We start from the raw sequence: 18939 nt of genomic DNA on the forward strand, positions 1-18939 counted from the left end.
TATTCTTAAAGAACTGTAGGATTGCAATACTAGGAAAGAAAGAGAATAGGAAAGGCAACAGAAATAGCAAACAGAAACAGAAACAAAACAGATAGATCTCTGATGTGCTATGATGGGGAATAGTGTATTAATTTAATTATTCAGTTATAAATAAACTAAAGAAACATTGAAAAGCCTAGTAAATTGTGTGCTCCTTGAAGATTAGAGTTAGGACTGATTAATCTTTGCATTCCCCACCAGACCAGGCAATGCCTGGAACGTAGTGGACACTCAATAAGTTTTTGTTGAATTAGTAAGCAAATTCTATATGAAAGTGATAACAAGTAAGTTTATGAGTACTTTTCAAGTCAGTTTGCAGATACAAGTTTAAGGAAATTCATACTTGGATATAGTTAGAATGTGTATACTGAATTAGAATGTTAGTCTATGTGCTTTGGGAATTAATTTGGAAGCTGAGGAAGCAATGCAAGAGGCAGCCAAGCTCAGAGGAAGGGTGACAGACTTGATCAGCTGCCCCTCCCTGCCTTGAACTCTTTCCTGTTATAGATGGAAATCATCCTTCATTACCTGGGAAAAAGCATGAGCCCAAAGCAGAATTAGCCTTCTTTATACATGTGTTGAATTTGTGTTCCCATCATATTAAGTATTAAAGGAAATGATTATGAGCTGTCTGTTGGACAGTAAAGGGAAGTGATAATCATAATTTTAATAGAGTTAACATTAGCTTGAACCATATGAAACTGATATTTTGTGTATAAACACCTAAGTGAATATTAACAATTTCACATGGTTTAATTTAATATTGATCAAATGCTACGTGGTAGGCACTGTGCTAAGTAACGTATAGTCCATTAATTTGTTTAAGTTCATCCAAAAAGTTTTGTAATAGATGAGGAAATTAACAATAAGTTAGGGAACTTGCCCAACATACAAAGAGGACATAGAAGGTAAACACAGTTTGACATGAGAGTCCCTTTTCTTAAACAGAAGACTATCCTGCCAGGGAAAATGTGGATGTCATAAGTTATGTTATCAAAATCTTGCCTTCCAGTCACTTATTTATCTCAACAAAAATGTGACAATAAGATATAACATGGTTAATTCACAATGCGAAGTGTCTGCTTCTAGAAAGGTGAAATTTGCTTATAATACAGAGTTATTATTGTACCACTGCAATATCAAGGTCAAGTTCTATGGCTACAAAATGACGTAATCTTTACTCAAGAAGGTCACATTGCAGTAAAGAGGACATAATTAAAAAGAGTATTACATCACTAGAGTTAGATTTTTTTGTGGGTCAAATGACTCAATCCAAAAGGAGGATACATAGTAAGAATGTACTATAGAGACAAAGAGATAAATATCTGAAACTAAGGCCCTAGAAAATTAACAATCTATGTCAACCATAACTGTATTATCCATGTGAGTCAATTTCTATTGGAAATACAGTTCTGTTATCTATGTATAAGACAGTTCTTCCTAGAGGAAGAAGCAATTAATTGATCTTGGAGGGGTCAGGGAGAATTTCATAGAAGAGATGACAACTTTACAAGGCCTGAGGGATGAGTGGGATTGCATTAGGCAGACAAAAGAGGAAAGACATCCTAGAAAAGGGCGCAACATGTACAAACAGAGGAATGTGTGAAAGTAAACAATCACGTTGAGGAACAGTAAATGGTTTATATGGCAAGGAGGCAAGTTTGATACCACATTATATTCTGTATTCCTAAAACACCCAGGCACGTGAAATGCTGAAACGGTAACTTGGACTCTTTTTGTGAAGAGGCCAGGATTGGAAATTTCTACTGTGTCCTGGAAAGCAATGATCAGCCAACGATGCTGCTTCCTTCTTGAGCTATAACTTTCATAGAGGGAAGTGCACACATCTTAAATGGACAGCTTAGGCATTGTTACATATTAGTATACCCATGAAATTATCACCCAGATCCCTTGCTTGGAAGACCAAATGTCTTTTTTTTTTTTCCCCTCAGAAATTTATTAAAGGAGTTAAATCAGGAGATTAAAATTATTCAAAGGGGGTAACTTTATTCTTAAAGAACTGTAGGATTGCAATTCTAGGAAAGAAAGAGAAGAGGAAAGGCAACAGAAACAGAAACAAAACAGATAGATCTCTGATGTGCTATGATGGGGAATAGAGTATTAATTTAATTATTCAGTTATAAATAAACTGAATTATTTCTAAAACCCAATATAAAACATTATATACAACCATTATGGACTGAATTGTGTCCTCTGAAAAATTCATCTGTTAAACCCTAACCCCCAATGCGTTTGGAGACAGGGTGTTTTTTTTTTTGTTTTTTTTTTGAGGCGGAGTCTCCCTCTGTCGCCCAGGCTGGAGTGCAGTGGCGGGATCTCGGCACCCTGCAAGCTCCGCCTCCCAGGTTCACGCCATTCTCCTGCCTCAGCCTCTCCGAGTAGCTGGGACTACAGGCGCCCGCCACCACGCTGGGCTAATTTTTTTTTGTATTTTTAGTAGAGACAGGGTTTCACCATGGTCTCAATCTCCTGACCTCATGATCCGCCTGCTTCGGCCTCCCAAAGTGCTGGGATTACAAGCGTGAGCCACCGCACCCGGCCGAGACAGGGTCATTAAGGAAATTATTTAGGTAAAATGAGGCCACAAGAATGGGGGCTTAATGCAATGGGGCTGGTGCCCTTATAAGTAGAGGAAGAAACACGGGAGAGGTTCCTTTCTCCACTTTAGTTCATGGAAAGGCCATATGAGGACACATTGGGAAGGCGGCCCTCCACAAGCCAAGGAGAGAGGCATCACCAGAAACCAACTCTACCAGCATGCTGATCTTGGACTTCAAGCCTTCAAAACTACCAGAATATAAATGTCATCTAAGCAATCCGATCCGTGGTGTCTCAATACGGCAGCCTGAGCAGACTAATCCAACAGTCTCAAAGAATTAAATTTAGAATTGGTCATCAAGATTTTGTTCACCTCAAGGAAATAAAATGACTCAATCCTCCACAGACTTGTTTGCATCATTTTCCTTTTCTATTTTCAGATTATTTGCAACCTGGAGACTGCCCTGCAAAAGCATGTGGCAATTTCCCCTTCTGGATCCTCACAGGAGAAAAATAAATTCACACAAACAAGATACTCAGATGCTTTATTTATTCTGAAAAAAATAAAAAAGTGAAATTGCTAAATTGCTAAATTGAGTTTTTCACTGGTCAAAATTGACATAGCCCGATAGGTGTAGGCTTCTTACTCCTTTCTTTGAGGCGTTTTCTCTCTCTTGATTAACAGTGATGGATTTTTATTACCCCACTTCTGAGAGGAGGATTTATATGTCTTTTAATCTGTGTAAGTTGGACTGCGTCATAAATGGTTCACCCTCTAAATTACAGAGTAAGTTTGCCAATTGAGATGACCTTGTTTATTAAAATCTAATTAACTGAAGTTTTAGAATGTCCCTGAGTGGGTTGCTGAATTTCTGATTTTCTCCAAACCAATATAGATCAAAGATCCAGCTGGCTGGAGTTAACCACAAAGCTCTGAACCTCACTGTGAAATTATCTAGTTAGTTTCTCTTTCAGACATTTTTTCCAAGGTACAAGCCCAAGAATCTTTTAATATGTTGGCCATCCTATTTCAGAAAAGCCATGTGCCCGATTATGAGTTGGAGAAAGAGGCCCAGGTGCTCCTCGTTCACTGCAACTGAAATGAGAGAACCCTGGAGTGTAACTTTCATTCCCCAGCAATGGTCAGTCAGAATGTCTCTGATCATGTGCCACTTTTCATCTTCTGGACAAAGTTCTATGCTGCCTATACACATAAGGCAGTAATATTCATGACTTTTTACTGCCAACCTTGGAAAGTAATGTTGGCAAATTGATTACAGACATATGGGATAAAACATAATTAATTCATTCAGTTCCCAGTCTATATACAAAATTGCTTAATGCTAAAACTCCTCTAGTTTCTTCCCTATTGCTTCTTCCATTTCTCATTCCAACTTTAAAATAAGAGTTTAAGGTCTGTCCCTTCTTTCTCATCTCCCATTTAATTATCAGCTATTGAATTTTTTTCTTCATGACACTACCAGATGCCTTTGTGTCCCGTCCACCAATGATCTCCATATTGATACAGCTGATGTACATGCTTTAATTTTTTGACACCAGACATTTTTGCAATATTTAACATAATTTACCACCTCATTCCCAGCCCACCCTCCAGAAGCTCTCTGTTCCCTTGGCTTATAGTACACACAATTCTTTTGGTTCCCTCAGAATTTTAGATCATGTATTTTCAACTTCTTTGGTTAATTCTTCTTCTTTCATGCTGACACTGACAGTGATCTCAAGGCCCTTTCCATGGCTGCATTCTGACTTGCATTTAGTCCCAGTCACTGAGAGATATTTTGAAATTCTGTTTTTATTTGGGCCACCAAATAAACTCACCCTGAAGAGTAAGTACTTTTCATTGTTGTAGCTGAGGTGGTGTGCCTTTTTCAAACGTCTGTGTCCCACAGCATCTTCGAGATATTATAACATAAAAACAAATATCGATCATCTTAAGGGCCTTACAGACTTCAGAGATGGGTAAAAGAAACCATTTCCACCCTCAAATCAGTCTTTTGTGTCCACTAGGGGAGCAAAATGACCTGCTGAGTTGAAGTGGGAATAACAAAGTATCTCAAAGATGATGTGATGTCTGTAGAGAAAAGTTTGTGGCAGTAATCAATACAGGAATCATTTATATGGATCTGTGTTACTTGGAGGGGGCTTTAGAAATGGCATCAAGAAGAAAAAATGCAATGCTTCTTGGTTTAAAAAATAATGCTTGTATCATTGAAAAATAGTACCTTTTAAGATGGCCAAATCCCCAAAATAAAAATTCAGAGTATATTGTACTTCCTTCTGAGGCCAAATGCATCAGGACTAATGCTCTTTTGAGCAAACCATGCTATTTAAGCAAAAATTTAGGGAGTGGAGAGTCTGATTATTGTTTTTCATGGTGTTGAAGTCTATGGAAACAATGAAGGAATGTACAGAAAGTAAATTAAAGATTTGATTTATAAAAATTGTCCAGGTTTAGAAATTTTTATATCTCCAAACAGAAGTCATAAATTAGGTTTCCCCAGGCTGTGAACTAGACTAAGGTGTCATGTACCCTCACATTCCAAAGCTGAGTGCCCTCTCTGTCCGTGTCACCCAGTTACCCTCCTTGGGTGACATAAGAGAAGCTCAACAATTCCTTGGGGTGTCTCAGAGTCCAGCAGGAAAGATTTATTTGCAGAGTTGAGATGTCAGCATATTCCACCTGCCCACAACCATCATCACCATCATGGGAGTGGACTATCCCTGTTTAGTTTCAAGGGAAAGAAACATGGATGTGTGGGATGAAGCCAGCCATGAGCAACCTTTAAAGGCACCCACCCAGGGGCCATCAAGGCAAGAGTGAGGAGGAGTGTGAACTGTGCAGAAGTAGAGGGGAGTTGTCAGTGGCTGGGTGCACATGGCATTCCAGTTTCTGCATTTATTTATTGGTTATAAATAACGCTTCAGAAACACCAAGAAGTCCCAGACTATTCACTCTAATTTTAAAAGATATACTGGGCCATTATAAGGGAAGATTTTCCCCTTGACTACTTTTGAGATGCCAGGAGTTGGCCATTAATTGCTAGATATGAAAACACATGGAAATGGCAAAGAGGCTACACATCAAGCATTCCCTCTAATCATGCAAATGAGTCATGATTTACAAAATGTAAGGAACTCCTGCTTAGGGAAAATATGAATGTAGATGCACAAAGTAAAATGTAAGTAGTCCAAATTAGTCTTCTAGCCAGTGAGACAATTTTCCTGTATGATAAAAAGAATAGATTTTTATATCATTTAAAGGAAATACATTGAAATTATTTTAGAATTTAAAAAATGTAAACATGCATCTTTCCTTCTTAAACTCTAGAGTATTGGAGATTTGATCTCTTTTTTTCTAGCTCAGCTATTAACTGGTTGAGTACCTTAGTCTAGGCATTGTTTTATTCCTAGTCTATTACCTTTGAAAAATGAGGGTAATAATTAGATTATCTCCCAAAATATATGCTGGTTACTGTTCTAATTGCATGTGGGGAAATTGTATAGGACTACAAAGTCTTGTCCTCAAAGGGCTCACACTGCTTATCTACGTGAAGAAATACTGGCCCAGATAAACTAACCAACTTACTTTTACATAGAGGCAGAGCCAAGGTAGGGTTGGTCTTTGCAAATCTAAGTCTTGTACCCCTTTCACTATGTTAATGAGATACGGGTCTTCTAATTAAATATTACTTTCTAAAGAAATAATAAGCCCCAATTACAGAAAAAAAAGGATACTAAAAATATTTCAAGAGCATTCAAGGAACTCCAATATAAGAAAGGCTTGCTGTTGGGTTTTCTCGTCTCTCTCCATTGATAGTAAGTACATACGGGTAACTATTTTAGAGCTGCGCCTAGTTAACGTCTATGTTTATTCATATATTTATTCAATCATGAAACATATGGAGCCAGCCACTTTTATTTGAATCCACTTTAAATAAACACTTTTGTGTTGATTGTATAAAGTTTCATGAAGCAATATATCTGCCCTCAGGGAACTTGCTTTCCAGAAAGGCAAATAAAAAAAAAAAAAAACGTTTTGCAAAGAATCCCGAAATGGTTACAAGGGCTTTCTAAGAGAAGTCTAAATTGAACAGATAATTGCCTCACATTTTGTAAAAGGCTAGACTATTCTCACTGAAAAGCAGTAATTGAATCTGTAATTACTTTCATTTCACTGGGGACATAGGCATGGATTCTAAAGATCTAATCGTGATGGTTGTTTTCTTAATCACTCTCATTGCTTCCTAGCAATACTACCTTCCTTCCTTCCATGGAGGAAAGCTCAACAGTCAATGGTGGGTGAGGACACTATGAGAAGCATTTAATGGCACCTACCCAAGGCCCATCAAGGCAAGAGAGAGGGGGGTGTGAACAGAGGGCCCTGCCGCTTATTTGCCTTTCTGATGATCCAGCCCCTGTTTGTTCTATGAACAAAGGCTTTAACTTCTGACATAAAAGTGATTTTTGAAAACGAACGTAGAGGAACTGGCAAACTCAGCCCATGGGCTTCCCTTTTAAGAACTCGAAATCACCTCCTCATAATCATTTCAGTGATGCCGGGAATGTTCCTCTCTCTCTGCAATTCACCCTCCACCATTCACAGAGATTTGATTTCTAGAATTTTGTCAAAAGACAAAATTGCACAAAAAATTAGTTTAAAGATCTAATTGGCTTTTATTAGCAATTCTCAAATTGGGCAACACCCCACTGTATAAACTGGAACAGCTGTCCCAGTGCACTGAGTAGAGGAGATTGGCTTTATGGGCAGAAAAGGTCTGAAGAAAGCAGAAACAAGGAATAAAAAGTGGATTGGTCATTTCAAAGTTACTTTCCTTGTAGGGTTAAAACAGGGGGATCGCTTATCATGCCAGCTCAGGCAAACTGGTCCCCTTCTCTCTGTTTTTGTTTTGACAAAATGTCTTGCTCTACACAGTGGTATGATCTCAGCTCACTGAAGCCTCGACTTCCTAGGCTCAAGCAGTCCTCCCACCTCAGCCTCTTGAGTAGCTGGGACTACAGGTGCGTGCCAACATGCCCAGCTAATTTTTAGTATTTTTGGTAGAGACAGGGTTTCGCCATATTGCCCAGGCTGGTCTTGAACTCCTGAGCTCAAGTGATCCTCCCACCTTGATCTCCCAAAGTGCTGGGATTACAGGGATGAGCCCCCACGCCCAGCCAAACTGGGCCCCTTCTGACTGATGGCTGTGACTCTCTTGTTATTTGGAAAACTGGTGGCTTTCAAGGTTCAGGTTAGTTCTGTGGCACCTAGCACAAGTGACTGCATGTTGGTTTGGTCTGAGTCGGTGCAGCCTACTGCAGGGCCTACTCCAAAACAATGGCCTCCCATAAACCCTGTATGACAGTCTCATTAAGGCATTGCTTCCACTTAACTGGTTTGTTAAGCAGAAGGTTTAAGGTTTGTCACCTTTTTCTCTGAGAGCAGGTTTTAGTAGAGACTTGGACAGAGGGCATGTAGCAGAGAGGATACAGAAAGATGGAGCTGAGAACAAAATAAATACAATAAAATAAAAATTCTCCATACTTTTAAAAATATTTAACAAAAACTAACTTTGACTTGAGTTATAGGTTTCCTCTCCTGTTTTATGTAACATTAGATACACACTTTTAACGATTAGATAGTATTTGGTATTAACCATGAAGCAGCATCTTATTTCTGGGTAAAGTCTGTCTATTTTTTTAAGTTGTTTTAAACTTTTCAAAGATTTTTTAGTTAGGAATTTATTTTATTTTATTTTATTTATTTTATTTTATGTTATTTTTGAGACAGGGTTCCGTCACCCAGGCTGGAGTGCGGTGGTGTAAACTTGGCTTGCTGCAGCCTCAACCTCCTGGGCTCAAGCAATCCTCCCACCTCAGCCTCCCAAGTAGCTGGGAGTATTGATGTACACCACCATGCCTGGCTAATTTTAAAATTTTTTATAGAGACAGGGTCTCACCATTTTGCCCAGGATAGTCTTGAATTCCCACCTCAGCCTCCCAAAGTGCTGGGATTACAAGCATGAGCCACCATGCCTGGATGTGAATTTTTATTTAAGAGATAGAAAGAATAAGAACAACCCAAAGATTCTTTAATAGAAATAACTAGACATTAATCAAAAATCTTTAGTGTAAGCCATTAGTAAAATAACTTTCCAGGAAAATTCTTATAGGTTTTTACCTTTTGACCTACTTTTCCTAAACACTTGCTATGGAAAAAGTACAGTGTATTTGAGGATGACTCTTAGGATGCAGAAAAGGTGGAGAAAAGAGAGGCTGGGCTCAGTGGCTCATGCCTATAATCCCAGCACTTTCGGAGGTCAAGGTGCACGGATCACTTAAGTCAGGAGTTCAAGATCAACCTGGCCAACATGGTGAAACCCCATTTAAAAACAAAAAAAGATGGAGGAAAGAGATACAAAGATTTAGAGGTAAAGTGAACTTAATTGTCTGAACCAGAAATCATACAAAAGACTCCAAAAAGTTTAGAAGCCATCCTTGAGATGCAGATTTAATGCTAAAAATGTTGGCATCTTCAGAATATTACAATGATGAATGTTCATGGTCAAACAGAATTTTATTGTTAAGCTTGTCCTGGAAAAACCAAGAATGTTTGATTGTCTGTGATTGAGACACAGTCCCTAAAGCTCGTTTGGAAAAGTGACATGTTTCAGGTTGGGATACAAAAGACAAATTCTAAATAAGGAATGAAGGAGAAAAGGAAACATGGAGGAAATTGGTGGGACATTCTGTTCCATTTAAATATCTTGACTCTTGTTAATGCATGTCTATATAGAGGTCAAAGTTGAGGAAAACAGACAAATCATGGGTATCTAAGAAAGGTGTATTTTCTATCCAGGAAGAAAGGTCAATGGAATACGTTTATATAGTGATATAAACTTTAAAGGTAGGAAAAGCCTTTAAAAATAGAGTCAGTAAAGATTTTGTAGTCCTGGTTCATAGTCACAAAGTAGAAAACACCAAAGCCAGGAAATACACCACTTTGTAGTTCATTACCCTGCTAATTCCAGTGAGATGTGTGCAAAACACTTGTCGGACCTTATTGCCAATTGGCATTTGAGATTATCTACAGTTCTTTTTTTAATAACCTCATTGAGGTATAATTTAAATACCATAATATTCATCTATTTTAACTGTACAATTAACTATACAAGTGTACAGGTTTTTTTTAGTAAATTTTTAGAAAATTCATTGAGTTGTGCAACAAATCAACACAATCCCAATTTAGGACGTCAACATTATCCCTATACGATTCCCAGTAATCATGAATTTCTGTTTCTACTCCCAGCCCCAGACAACCACTAATATCCTTTCTGTCCTGGTAGATTTGCTTTTTCATATCAGTAAAATTAGAATATGTGATTTTTTGTATGTCTGGCTTCTTTCACTTAGCATAATGTTTTTGAGGTTTGTTCATGTTGCAACATGTATTCAGATTTCATTCCTCTTTATTGTCAAATAACATTTCATTGTATGTATTACCATACTTTTATCCATTCACTAGTTGATGGGCATTTGTGTGATTTCCACTTTGGGCCTCTTATGACCAAATCTGCTGTAAACATCTACCTAAAAGGCTTTGTGTGAACATATGCTTTCATGTCTCTTGTATAGATATCCAGAAGTAGAATTCTTGAGTCATATGGTATGTCTATGTTTAACTTTTTAAGAAACTGCCAAACTGTTTTCAAAAATGACTAGGCACAGTGGCACTTTAGTGTAATCCAAGCTACTTGGGAGCTGAGACAGGAGAATCATGACTTTACAGGCCACCCCCTGAGCAATGTGCGATGATTCCAGTTTCTCCAAATCCTTGTCAACACATGTTATTGCCTCTCCTTTCGATTATAGCTATCCTGGTAGTGTGAAGTAGCATCTCAGTGTAGTTTTAATTACATTTCCCTAACGAATGATAGTATTAAGCTTCTTCTCATGTGTTTATTTTGTATTTGTACTTCTCTCTATGAGATATCTTCTGTAGCTATAACTTTGACTTCCTGAATTCTGTCCAGAAATTTCTAGTTTGGGTGATGCTGTGATGGAAATGCATGAAAGTACACAGAGTATACATTTTTTAAGGGTTACTAAATAATCCTAAAACTTCACAAAAGAGAAGTCCTTCTACTCTGCTAGAATTACTGTATAGGAAAACTCAGTATAATGATTTTCTTTTTTTTTTAATTTTATTATTATTACACTTTAAGTTTTAGGGTACATGTGTACAACGTGCAGGTTTGTTACATATGTATACATGTGCCATGTTGGTGTGCTGCACCCATTAACTCGTCATTTAGCATTAGGTATATCTCCTAATGCTGTCCCTCCCCCACTCCCCCCAACCCACAACAGTCCCCGGAGTGTGATGTTCCCTTTCCTGTGTCCATGTGTTCTCATTGTTCAATTCCCACCTATGAGTGAGAACATGCGGTGTTTGGTTTTTTGTCCTTGCGATAGTTTGCTGAGAATGATGGTTTCCAGCTTCATCCATGTCCCTACGAAGGACATGAACTCATCATTTTTTATGGCTGCATAGTATTCCATGGTGTATATGTGCCACATTTTCTTAATCCAGTCTATCATTGCTGGACATTTGGGTTGGTTCCAAGTCTTTGCTATTGTGAACAGCACTGCAATAGATATACGTGTGCATGTGTCTTTATAGCAGCATGATTTATAATCCTTTGGGTATATACCCAGTAATGAGATGGCGGGGTCAAATGGTATTTCTAGTTCCAGATCCCTGAGGAATCGCCACACTGACTTCCACAATGGTTGAACTAGTTTACAGTCCCACCAACAGTGTAAAACTGGCACAAGACAGGGATGCCCTCTCTCACCACTCCTATTCATCGTAGTGTTCTGGCCATCGCAATCAGGCAGGAGAAGGAAATAAAGGGCATTCAATTGGGAAAAGAGGAAGTCAAATTGTCCCTGTTTGCAGATGACGTGATTGTATATCTAGAAAACCCCATCATCTCAGCCCAAAATCTCCTTAAGCTGATAAGCAACTTCAGCAAAGTCTCAGGACACAAAATCAATGTGCAAAAATCACAAGCATTCCTATACAACAATAACAGACAAACAGAGAGCCAAATCATGAGTGAACTCCCATTCACAATTGCTTCAAAGAGAATAAAATACCTAGGAATCCAACTTACAAGGGATGTGAAGGACCTCTTCAAGGAGAACTACAAACCACTGCTCAATGAAATAAAAGAGGATACAAACAAATGGAAGAACATTCCATGCTCATGGGCAGGAAGAATCAATATCGTGAAAATGGCCATACTGCCCAAGGTAATTTATAGATTCAATGCCATCCCCATCAACCTACCAATGATTTTCTTCACAGAATTGGAAAAAAACTACTTTAAAGTTCATATGGAACCAAAAAGCCCACATTGCCAAGTCAATCCTAAGCCAAAAGAACAAAGCTGGAGGCATCACGCTACCTGACTTCAAACTATACTACAAGGCTACAGTAACCAAAACAGCATGATACTGGTGCCAAAACAGAGATATAGATCAATGGAACAGAACAGAGCCCTCTGAAATAATGCTGCATGTCTACAACTATCTGATCTTTGACAAGCCAGACAAAAACAAGCAAAGGGGAAAGCATTCCCTATTTAATAAATGGTGCTGGGAAAACTGGCTGGCCGTATGTAGAAAGTTGAAACTGGATCCCTTCCTTACACCTTATACAAAAATTAATTCAAGATGGATTAAAGACTTACATGTTAGACCTAAAACCATAAACTCAGTATAATCATTTTCATAATATTTGGTAGAAGAGCAGGTTCATTGTAAAAACTGGGGCTGTTTATTTTTCTTTAGGGCTTCTTTTTTCTACTTTTTCATTAAGCTAAGGATAAGATTAAACTGTCTGGAGGCTTGTTTGCTTTCTCAGCACAATAAAAAAGTGAAGGAAAGACAGCAGAGCAAGACAGGATTCTTCAGAAAAACAATACTAAAGGGAAATAACAGTAACACCAGGTTAGAGAAACAAAATCCATAGAATCAAGCTTTACTTGAGTAACAATGCTGATGGAAATAGCATGTAAGAGTCTTAGTTCAGGGCCTATTGGAAATGGATGATAGAATTTTTCCAATGTACAAGCCCACTAACAGATATAATTAGCTTATTATGCTAACATGATAGTTACTGAATATCTCCCTGAATTAGATTGACCTCAATCGGTAAGGATCATAACTTTCAACACAGGCTTGTTTTGCCTGCAAAAAGATTCACACAAGATGCTTAGATGGACATCATAAAGGTATTTCAGAGGACCCCTCTCCAGAACCCAAATTGGTTGTGGAGGCTAGGCACAGTGGTTCACACCATGAAGCCAGGAGTTTGGGACCACTCTGGGCAAAAAAGCAAAAGCAAGATCTGTCTCTACAAAAAAAACATTTAAAACAGTGGGCGTGGTGGCATGCACCTTTACTCCCAACTACTCAGGAGGCTGAGGCAGGAGGATCCCTTGAATCCAGGTCGAGCCTACAGTGAGCTATGATTGCACCACTGCACTCTAGCATAGACAACAGAGCAAGACCTTGTCTCTAAAATTAAAAAAAAAAAAAAAAAGTAGGTTGTGCTGTAGGATCATATAAACTTTGTGCTGGTTAAACCACTTTACTGCCTTTCATGAATTAGTTTCCACAACTAATGTAGAGTCCGCTGCTTTGAGAGTTTCACATGCCATTGTTTGTGGCTTTCCATGCTCTGGATCCCTGTTTAGATCTTTAGTCAAAAGTGACCAAGGAGGCATCTTGATACTATTTTCTCCTTTTATTATTTTCTCAGCTGACAATTCTTTCCCTCTTTTGTTGATTGGGTAAGGAATATCTGAGTGTTATTACTACTAGCTATACGGCAACCTCTTATAAACTTCAATATATCATTAAAAATGTTGGTTGATTTGGGCATGAGGTAGTTCTAGAATTCTTTTTTGCTTAGTATTGTATGTTGATAGATTAGGGGTAAATGTGAATAAAACATTGCAGATATCTTTGAATTCATGACTTACAAGTAACTTCAACATTTCAGGTGAAAGCTACTTTTCACCTCATCTACAAATGAGAATTAAAAGGAAAATTCTTTTAATTTACGTAGTGGTGTTTTGGTTTATATTCTGTTTTGTTTTTTCCCCTTTTTAAAATGAAAAGTCCAAGGAGGGGATCCAGATAGTGTGAATTTGAATCCAGACTACCACTGGTAACCTTTGTCTAGATAAATTCTCTGATTCTCATTCTTCTCATCAGTAAAATGAGAATAATGTACATTACCTCACTTAATGATTATTATTCTCACTTAATGAATCATGGTATTAAATTTTCAGTATCATTGACCAATAATGCAAACATTTTGGTAAAACGTGGCTTATAAATTTCTATCATCCCTGATGTTAATCAGTTTTTCTTGCAAAACAATTAAGTAATGCCTGCTTTTAGTATTAAAAATTTTTTTAAGCTCAAAACCTACTAAAAGTGTACGTTTATAAAATTATTACAAACACTTAAAAATTATATTTCCAAATTATGAGAGTATGTAGATATGTGAATTCCTATAAGGTTATACACATATCAATTTGGGCAATACAATTACATAATAATAGGAATATTTCCAAACACTTGTTTTAAAAATGCTTTCTCCTAGCACTAGTTTCATAAGAAGGTAGTACACTGTCACTCATCATAAATAAACCGACATTACTGGCCGGGCATAGTTGCTCGCACCTGTAATCCCAGCACTTTGGGAGGCTGAGATGGGCAGATCACCTGAGGTCAGGAGGACAGATCACCTGAGGCCAGCACCAGCCCGGCCAACATGGTAAAACCCTGTCTCTACTAAAAATACAAAAATTAGTCAGGTGTGGTGGTGGGCACCTGTAATCCCAGCTACTCGGGAAGCTGAGGCAGGAGAATCGCTTGAACCGAGGAGGTGGAGGTTGCAGTGAGTCAAGATTGTGCCATTGCACTCCAGCATGGGCAACAAGAGCAAAACTCCATCTCAAAAAACAAATAATAATAATAAAATAAAACAACATTACCAAGTGCTGACAATGATCTTGAGCAACCTGAATTTTCATACATCCCTGGTAGAAATGTAAATTGGTAAATGCTCTTGGGAAAACTGCTTGAAATTATCCACTAAAATTAAACATGTGTACTTTATGACCCAGCATTTCTACTTTTAGGTAAATGCTTGACATAAATGAAGGCTAATAAGTAACACGTCTAAAAGAACATTCATAGCAGCTTCGTTCATAATAGCCAAACACTGGAAACATCCAAATGACAACAGAATATTCATTCTTATTGTTGTATAGTATTATATTTTATTTATATAATACAATCTTTTGTATTATATAATACAAATACATGCAACATGTATTATATAATACAATTTTTTGCATTATATATAATACAATTTTTTGTATTATATATAATACAATTTTTTGATTAATAATGATCAGATTTTCATGATCATTATTCATTTCATTACAGAATGTCATAGAGATTCCACTATTTAAAGATCTTGTTTTTATAAAATTACCCATACTATCTTATAGATGCTGGAATGGTTAAACAATGAGAGTAGCCACAAGTGGCAGAACACCTTCTCTTCCTACAGGATAGATGTCACTTGTACCAAAGCTGACATATGACTGCCTGCTATATAACGCACAGTAAATTTAAAAGTTTATTATTAATTAAATTTATTTCTCAGTGTTACAATAAATAAATTGAAGTGTAGATGGTTTCTTTCCTCTTGCATGTTTCTTTGCATTTATTCTCAATACATATTTTTGTCCCCTCCTTTGTCCCTTCCCAAACCCCTTGCTCAACTTTGGAAACTTGATCACGTTACACAACAGTTGCCTACCATGATAGTCAGTGGGATATTTGCTCAATAAATTCCTAAAGCAAAAATGGGCAGTTATGCCCCACTATGAGTTAGAATTGGCAAATTCTTTCTATAAAGGACCAGATAATATACATTTTAGACTTTGGGGGGTCATATGGTCTCTGTCATAGCTTCTCAACTCTGCAATTGCATCATACATAGACAATACACTTTTTAAAGTGGCTGTATTTCAATAAAACTTTCTTATGAACACTGAATTTTATAGCATCACAAAATATTTTTTCTTCTTTTTTAAAACCATTTAAAATGTGAAAATAATTCTTAGCTAGCTTTTGAGCCATACAAAAAGAAGTGATGGACAGAATTTGGGTCTCAGGACTTAGTTTGCAGAGCTCTGATTTAGAATCATGTAATTTTAAGTAATAACTTGAATCTCAGCCTTCAGTTCCATCATTTCTAGTAGGTTATCAAATTACCGTATGCTGTTAGTGAGTGCTTTTATTTGTCATTCCTTTAAGAAGCACTAAATATTAAGTTTAATATCAAAGGATTTGTTTTCTCTTTGGCATGATTGTAATTCATAAGACTTCCAATAAAAGAGGGTGGGTTTTTAAAAAATTCCACTGAGATATTTGAGGCCTCGTCATTAGTAGCTACGGTGTCAATAAGAATCACAGTGCTTTTCTGCATTGTCTTAATTCTGATTTGATAAATAATTATTTTTTTAAAACTCTTCATTTTGAAAACAATGAAATAACTAAGGCAGTATTTAATACATTTATTTGAGGCCCACTGGCCAAGTTCTGTGACTCCTTCCTGGGTTTCTATGGGTCCTGACACATGAGGAAACAAATATTCACTGACATTCAAGAAGGTCAGAGGTCTAAGTAACTGCTCCACACAGCATAGCATTTTCAAGACAGGCCTCCAAGTTGCTTCCTCTCCATTCCCTGCACTATTTGCTAAGAGACATGAATGACAAATCTTTACGTTATTGAACTGTCTGTCTCATTCTCCTGTCATCCAAAAATCAGGGTGGGTTTTTTTCTGATGAGTTCTATGTGCAATTTCAAAATTGTTATTTCTATTCAGACTGAATAGTAAAAAATCATCTGAAAGGGTAAATTTGAGGAATCACATCACACTGCTTTGTGCCTCCCACCCATTCACTCCCAAATGAGGGATCCCTCAGCCACAGCAGCAGAAAAACAGGACAAAAGGCCACTGATTTTCCATGAAGGTGAAATCTGTGCTGTACAGGCCCCAAAACTCACTGCACATAACTCACCTTAAGCCCATCTCCAGAAACCCCTCCTGGGTTTCTGTGCTCTATTCTAGAGTCAGTACTTTGCAACTAGCCTTGTCTTTCTTCATTTAGGGTGGATACGGGGTAGACTTGGGAGACCTGAAACAAGATAAATATATTAGAGTCAACGGAAGAACAAACTCAGGAGGAAAGCCAACTGGGCTCAAATCTCAGCTCCACTCTTCATTATAGATGGAAATAGACACTTATTGAACACCTGTTCTGTGTTGGAAACTTCACATAAACTATTCCAGTTGTTAAACAAGAGAGGAAGGAACAAAGGTGTCCCTTATTTAACTGACGTACAACAGGGAAGAAAACTTCTGAAGGAACAGCTTCAAAGCAGTGAAAGAGACAAAGGGTTGTTTTAAAATAGGGTTTTGTTTCACATATTATTCAAGCGACCAGGTTGACTTTGTTGAACTTCTGATTCCGTGGCAACAGCAAACTCTGCATGTGTGCTCAGGGTTTGACATGCTTTGGTGTACTCTCAACCTAAAAGAGCACGCAGCATAATGGTTGTGAATCTCTGGAAATGAGGGTGTCACTTCTGTTTTAGAGAAGAAAAAGATGCCAGAAGGGCTTCTGATCAATGTGCTATGAGACCACCTCTGGAAGAGAGAGAACAACTCTTTAACTGTGGCTTTACTTAGTAAACTTCCAAACGATTACTGAAATGTCATCATTAGACAACTTAAGCAACTAGCAGAAAATTCATATTTCTAACTCAGCCTCCTCATTCTTTTTCTGTCTTTCCCTGTGATCCAGGAGGAAGGATGCTGGCTTCTTATCATACAAAGATCACCTGCCAGTGAGCCAAGTGGTGGTTGGAGATACTGACCGGCAAGGCTCTGAAGCCAAATTGAGTGTGGGTCCTCTGCGCTGCCAAGGAGACAGTAAGTTTGCATAGCAGCTATGGCTTGCACTTTCTTTTCCCATTTAAATATTGTTTCCAGGTTCCTCAGAAGATGCCTGCAATCAGTCTTGCTCTCCTGTGGCTCCTACAGAAACATCACGCAACCCAAGCAGAGATAACTTAGAGGAGGGGAACAGCCATAAAGCCTCCAGTACAGGAGCCGAGATTTGGGCATAAAGTGGGGATATCCATCTTTCCTCTATATTCATATGTAACAAGTTTGACTACCTAAGTTTATGGTAATATAAATAGCAATGCTAATAGCATAAATGCAGTACTCAACAGCTGTGATTCCACTGAGTGCTGCTGTTAATGCCATTAGGATTATGGCATTAAACCATAATAACTCAGTTTATGGTGACATAAATAGTAGCATTATGGCTTAATGTATCATTGTAAACTTGGATTATGGCCATATAAAGTTTGACATTATTGCTATCAAACTTCATCATCATCAGAGCTTGATGGTCCCTTGTAAGCCAAAGATTGTTTCTGTAACTATGTCTTGCTTTCAGGATTAGTCACCCCACAGAGGAATTTGGGGCTGCTAGCTTGGACAGTGGGAGGTAAGGGAGTTGGAGTGATGGTCCCTCCTAATTAAGGGCACCATTAGGATTTTATGTTGTTTGATACCCTTCGGTATGCTTTATGAGCAGTCAGAGGGAAACAGTGACACGATTGCACTGTGGGGATTCTGCAGCCAGCGTCCTGGGCATCATTTTCCCTCTTCTTTCTGGGACACGTGGTTTAGGCAACTCTCCTGAGAGTTCTGTGCTTTTGTGATTGTGTGCTAGGCATCCGGAGACCTAGATTCTGCTCCCCGAATAGCTGACTTGCCAGGAGACCTCAGGCAAACCCCTCCATTGTCTCAGCTGCGGTAATGAGAATACCACCGGCATCCCAATTCCTCCTGGGGAGGCTGTAAATATTTTAGTGCCTGGATTTGGATTCCTCCTAGCAAAGCATTATGTGAGATGGAATATTATTACCACTTTGTAAATCAAGGGAGAATTAGACCTACTTGATAATAAATTATTGTGTCCACTCAAAGAGATGTCCTAAGGAACGTAGTGATGCATGCTTAACAGTTTCCTACTTAGTAAATTGAGGTTGTCGGCAATTAAGCCATGTCATGTTCCTAATACAAAAGGGAGATGGACTTTGTACTGATTTTTCTCTACTTACATTGAAAATGCTAGCTGTAAA

The 18939-nt window shown here is 38.0% G+C and overlaps 1 protein-coding gene across 2 annotated transcripts in view; it reads left to right on the forward strand.

Annotated features, from left to right (window-relative positions):
* CNTNAP2 (contactin associated protein like 2) overlaps nucleotides 1-18939 on the forward strand; it is a 2305108-nt gene that overhangs the window by 1832393 nt on the left and 453776 nt on the right. For both annotated transcript variants that reach the window (XM_030826021.1, XM_030826023.1), the window contains one exon: nucleotides 17586-17713. In XM_030826021.1, the coding sequence (XP_030681881.1) occupies nucleotides 17586-17713 (128 nt within the window). The remainder of the gene's footprint in view (nucleotides 1-17585; nucleotides 17714-18939) is intronic.

This window comes from Nomascus leucogenys, chromosome 13 (assembly GCF_006542625.1).
Source record: "Nomascus leucogenys isolate Asia chromosome 13, Asia_NLE_v1, whole genome shotgun sequence".
NCBI lineage: Eukaryota > Metazoa > Chordata > Mammalia > Primates > Hylobatidae > Nomascus > Nomascus leucogenys.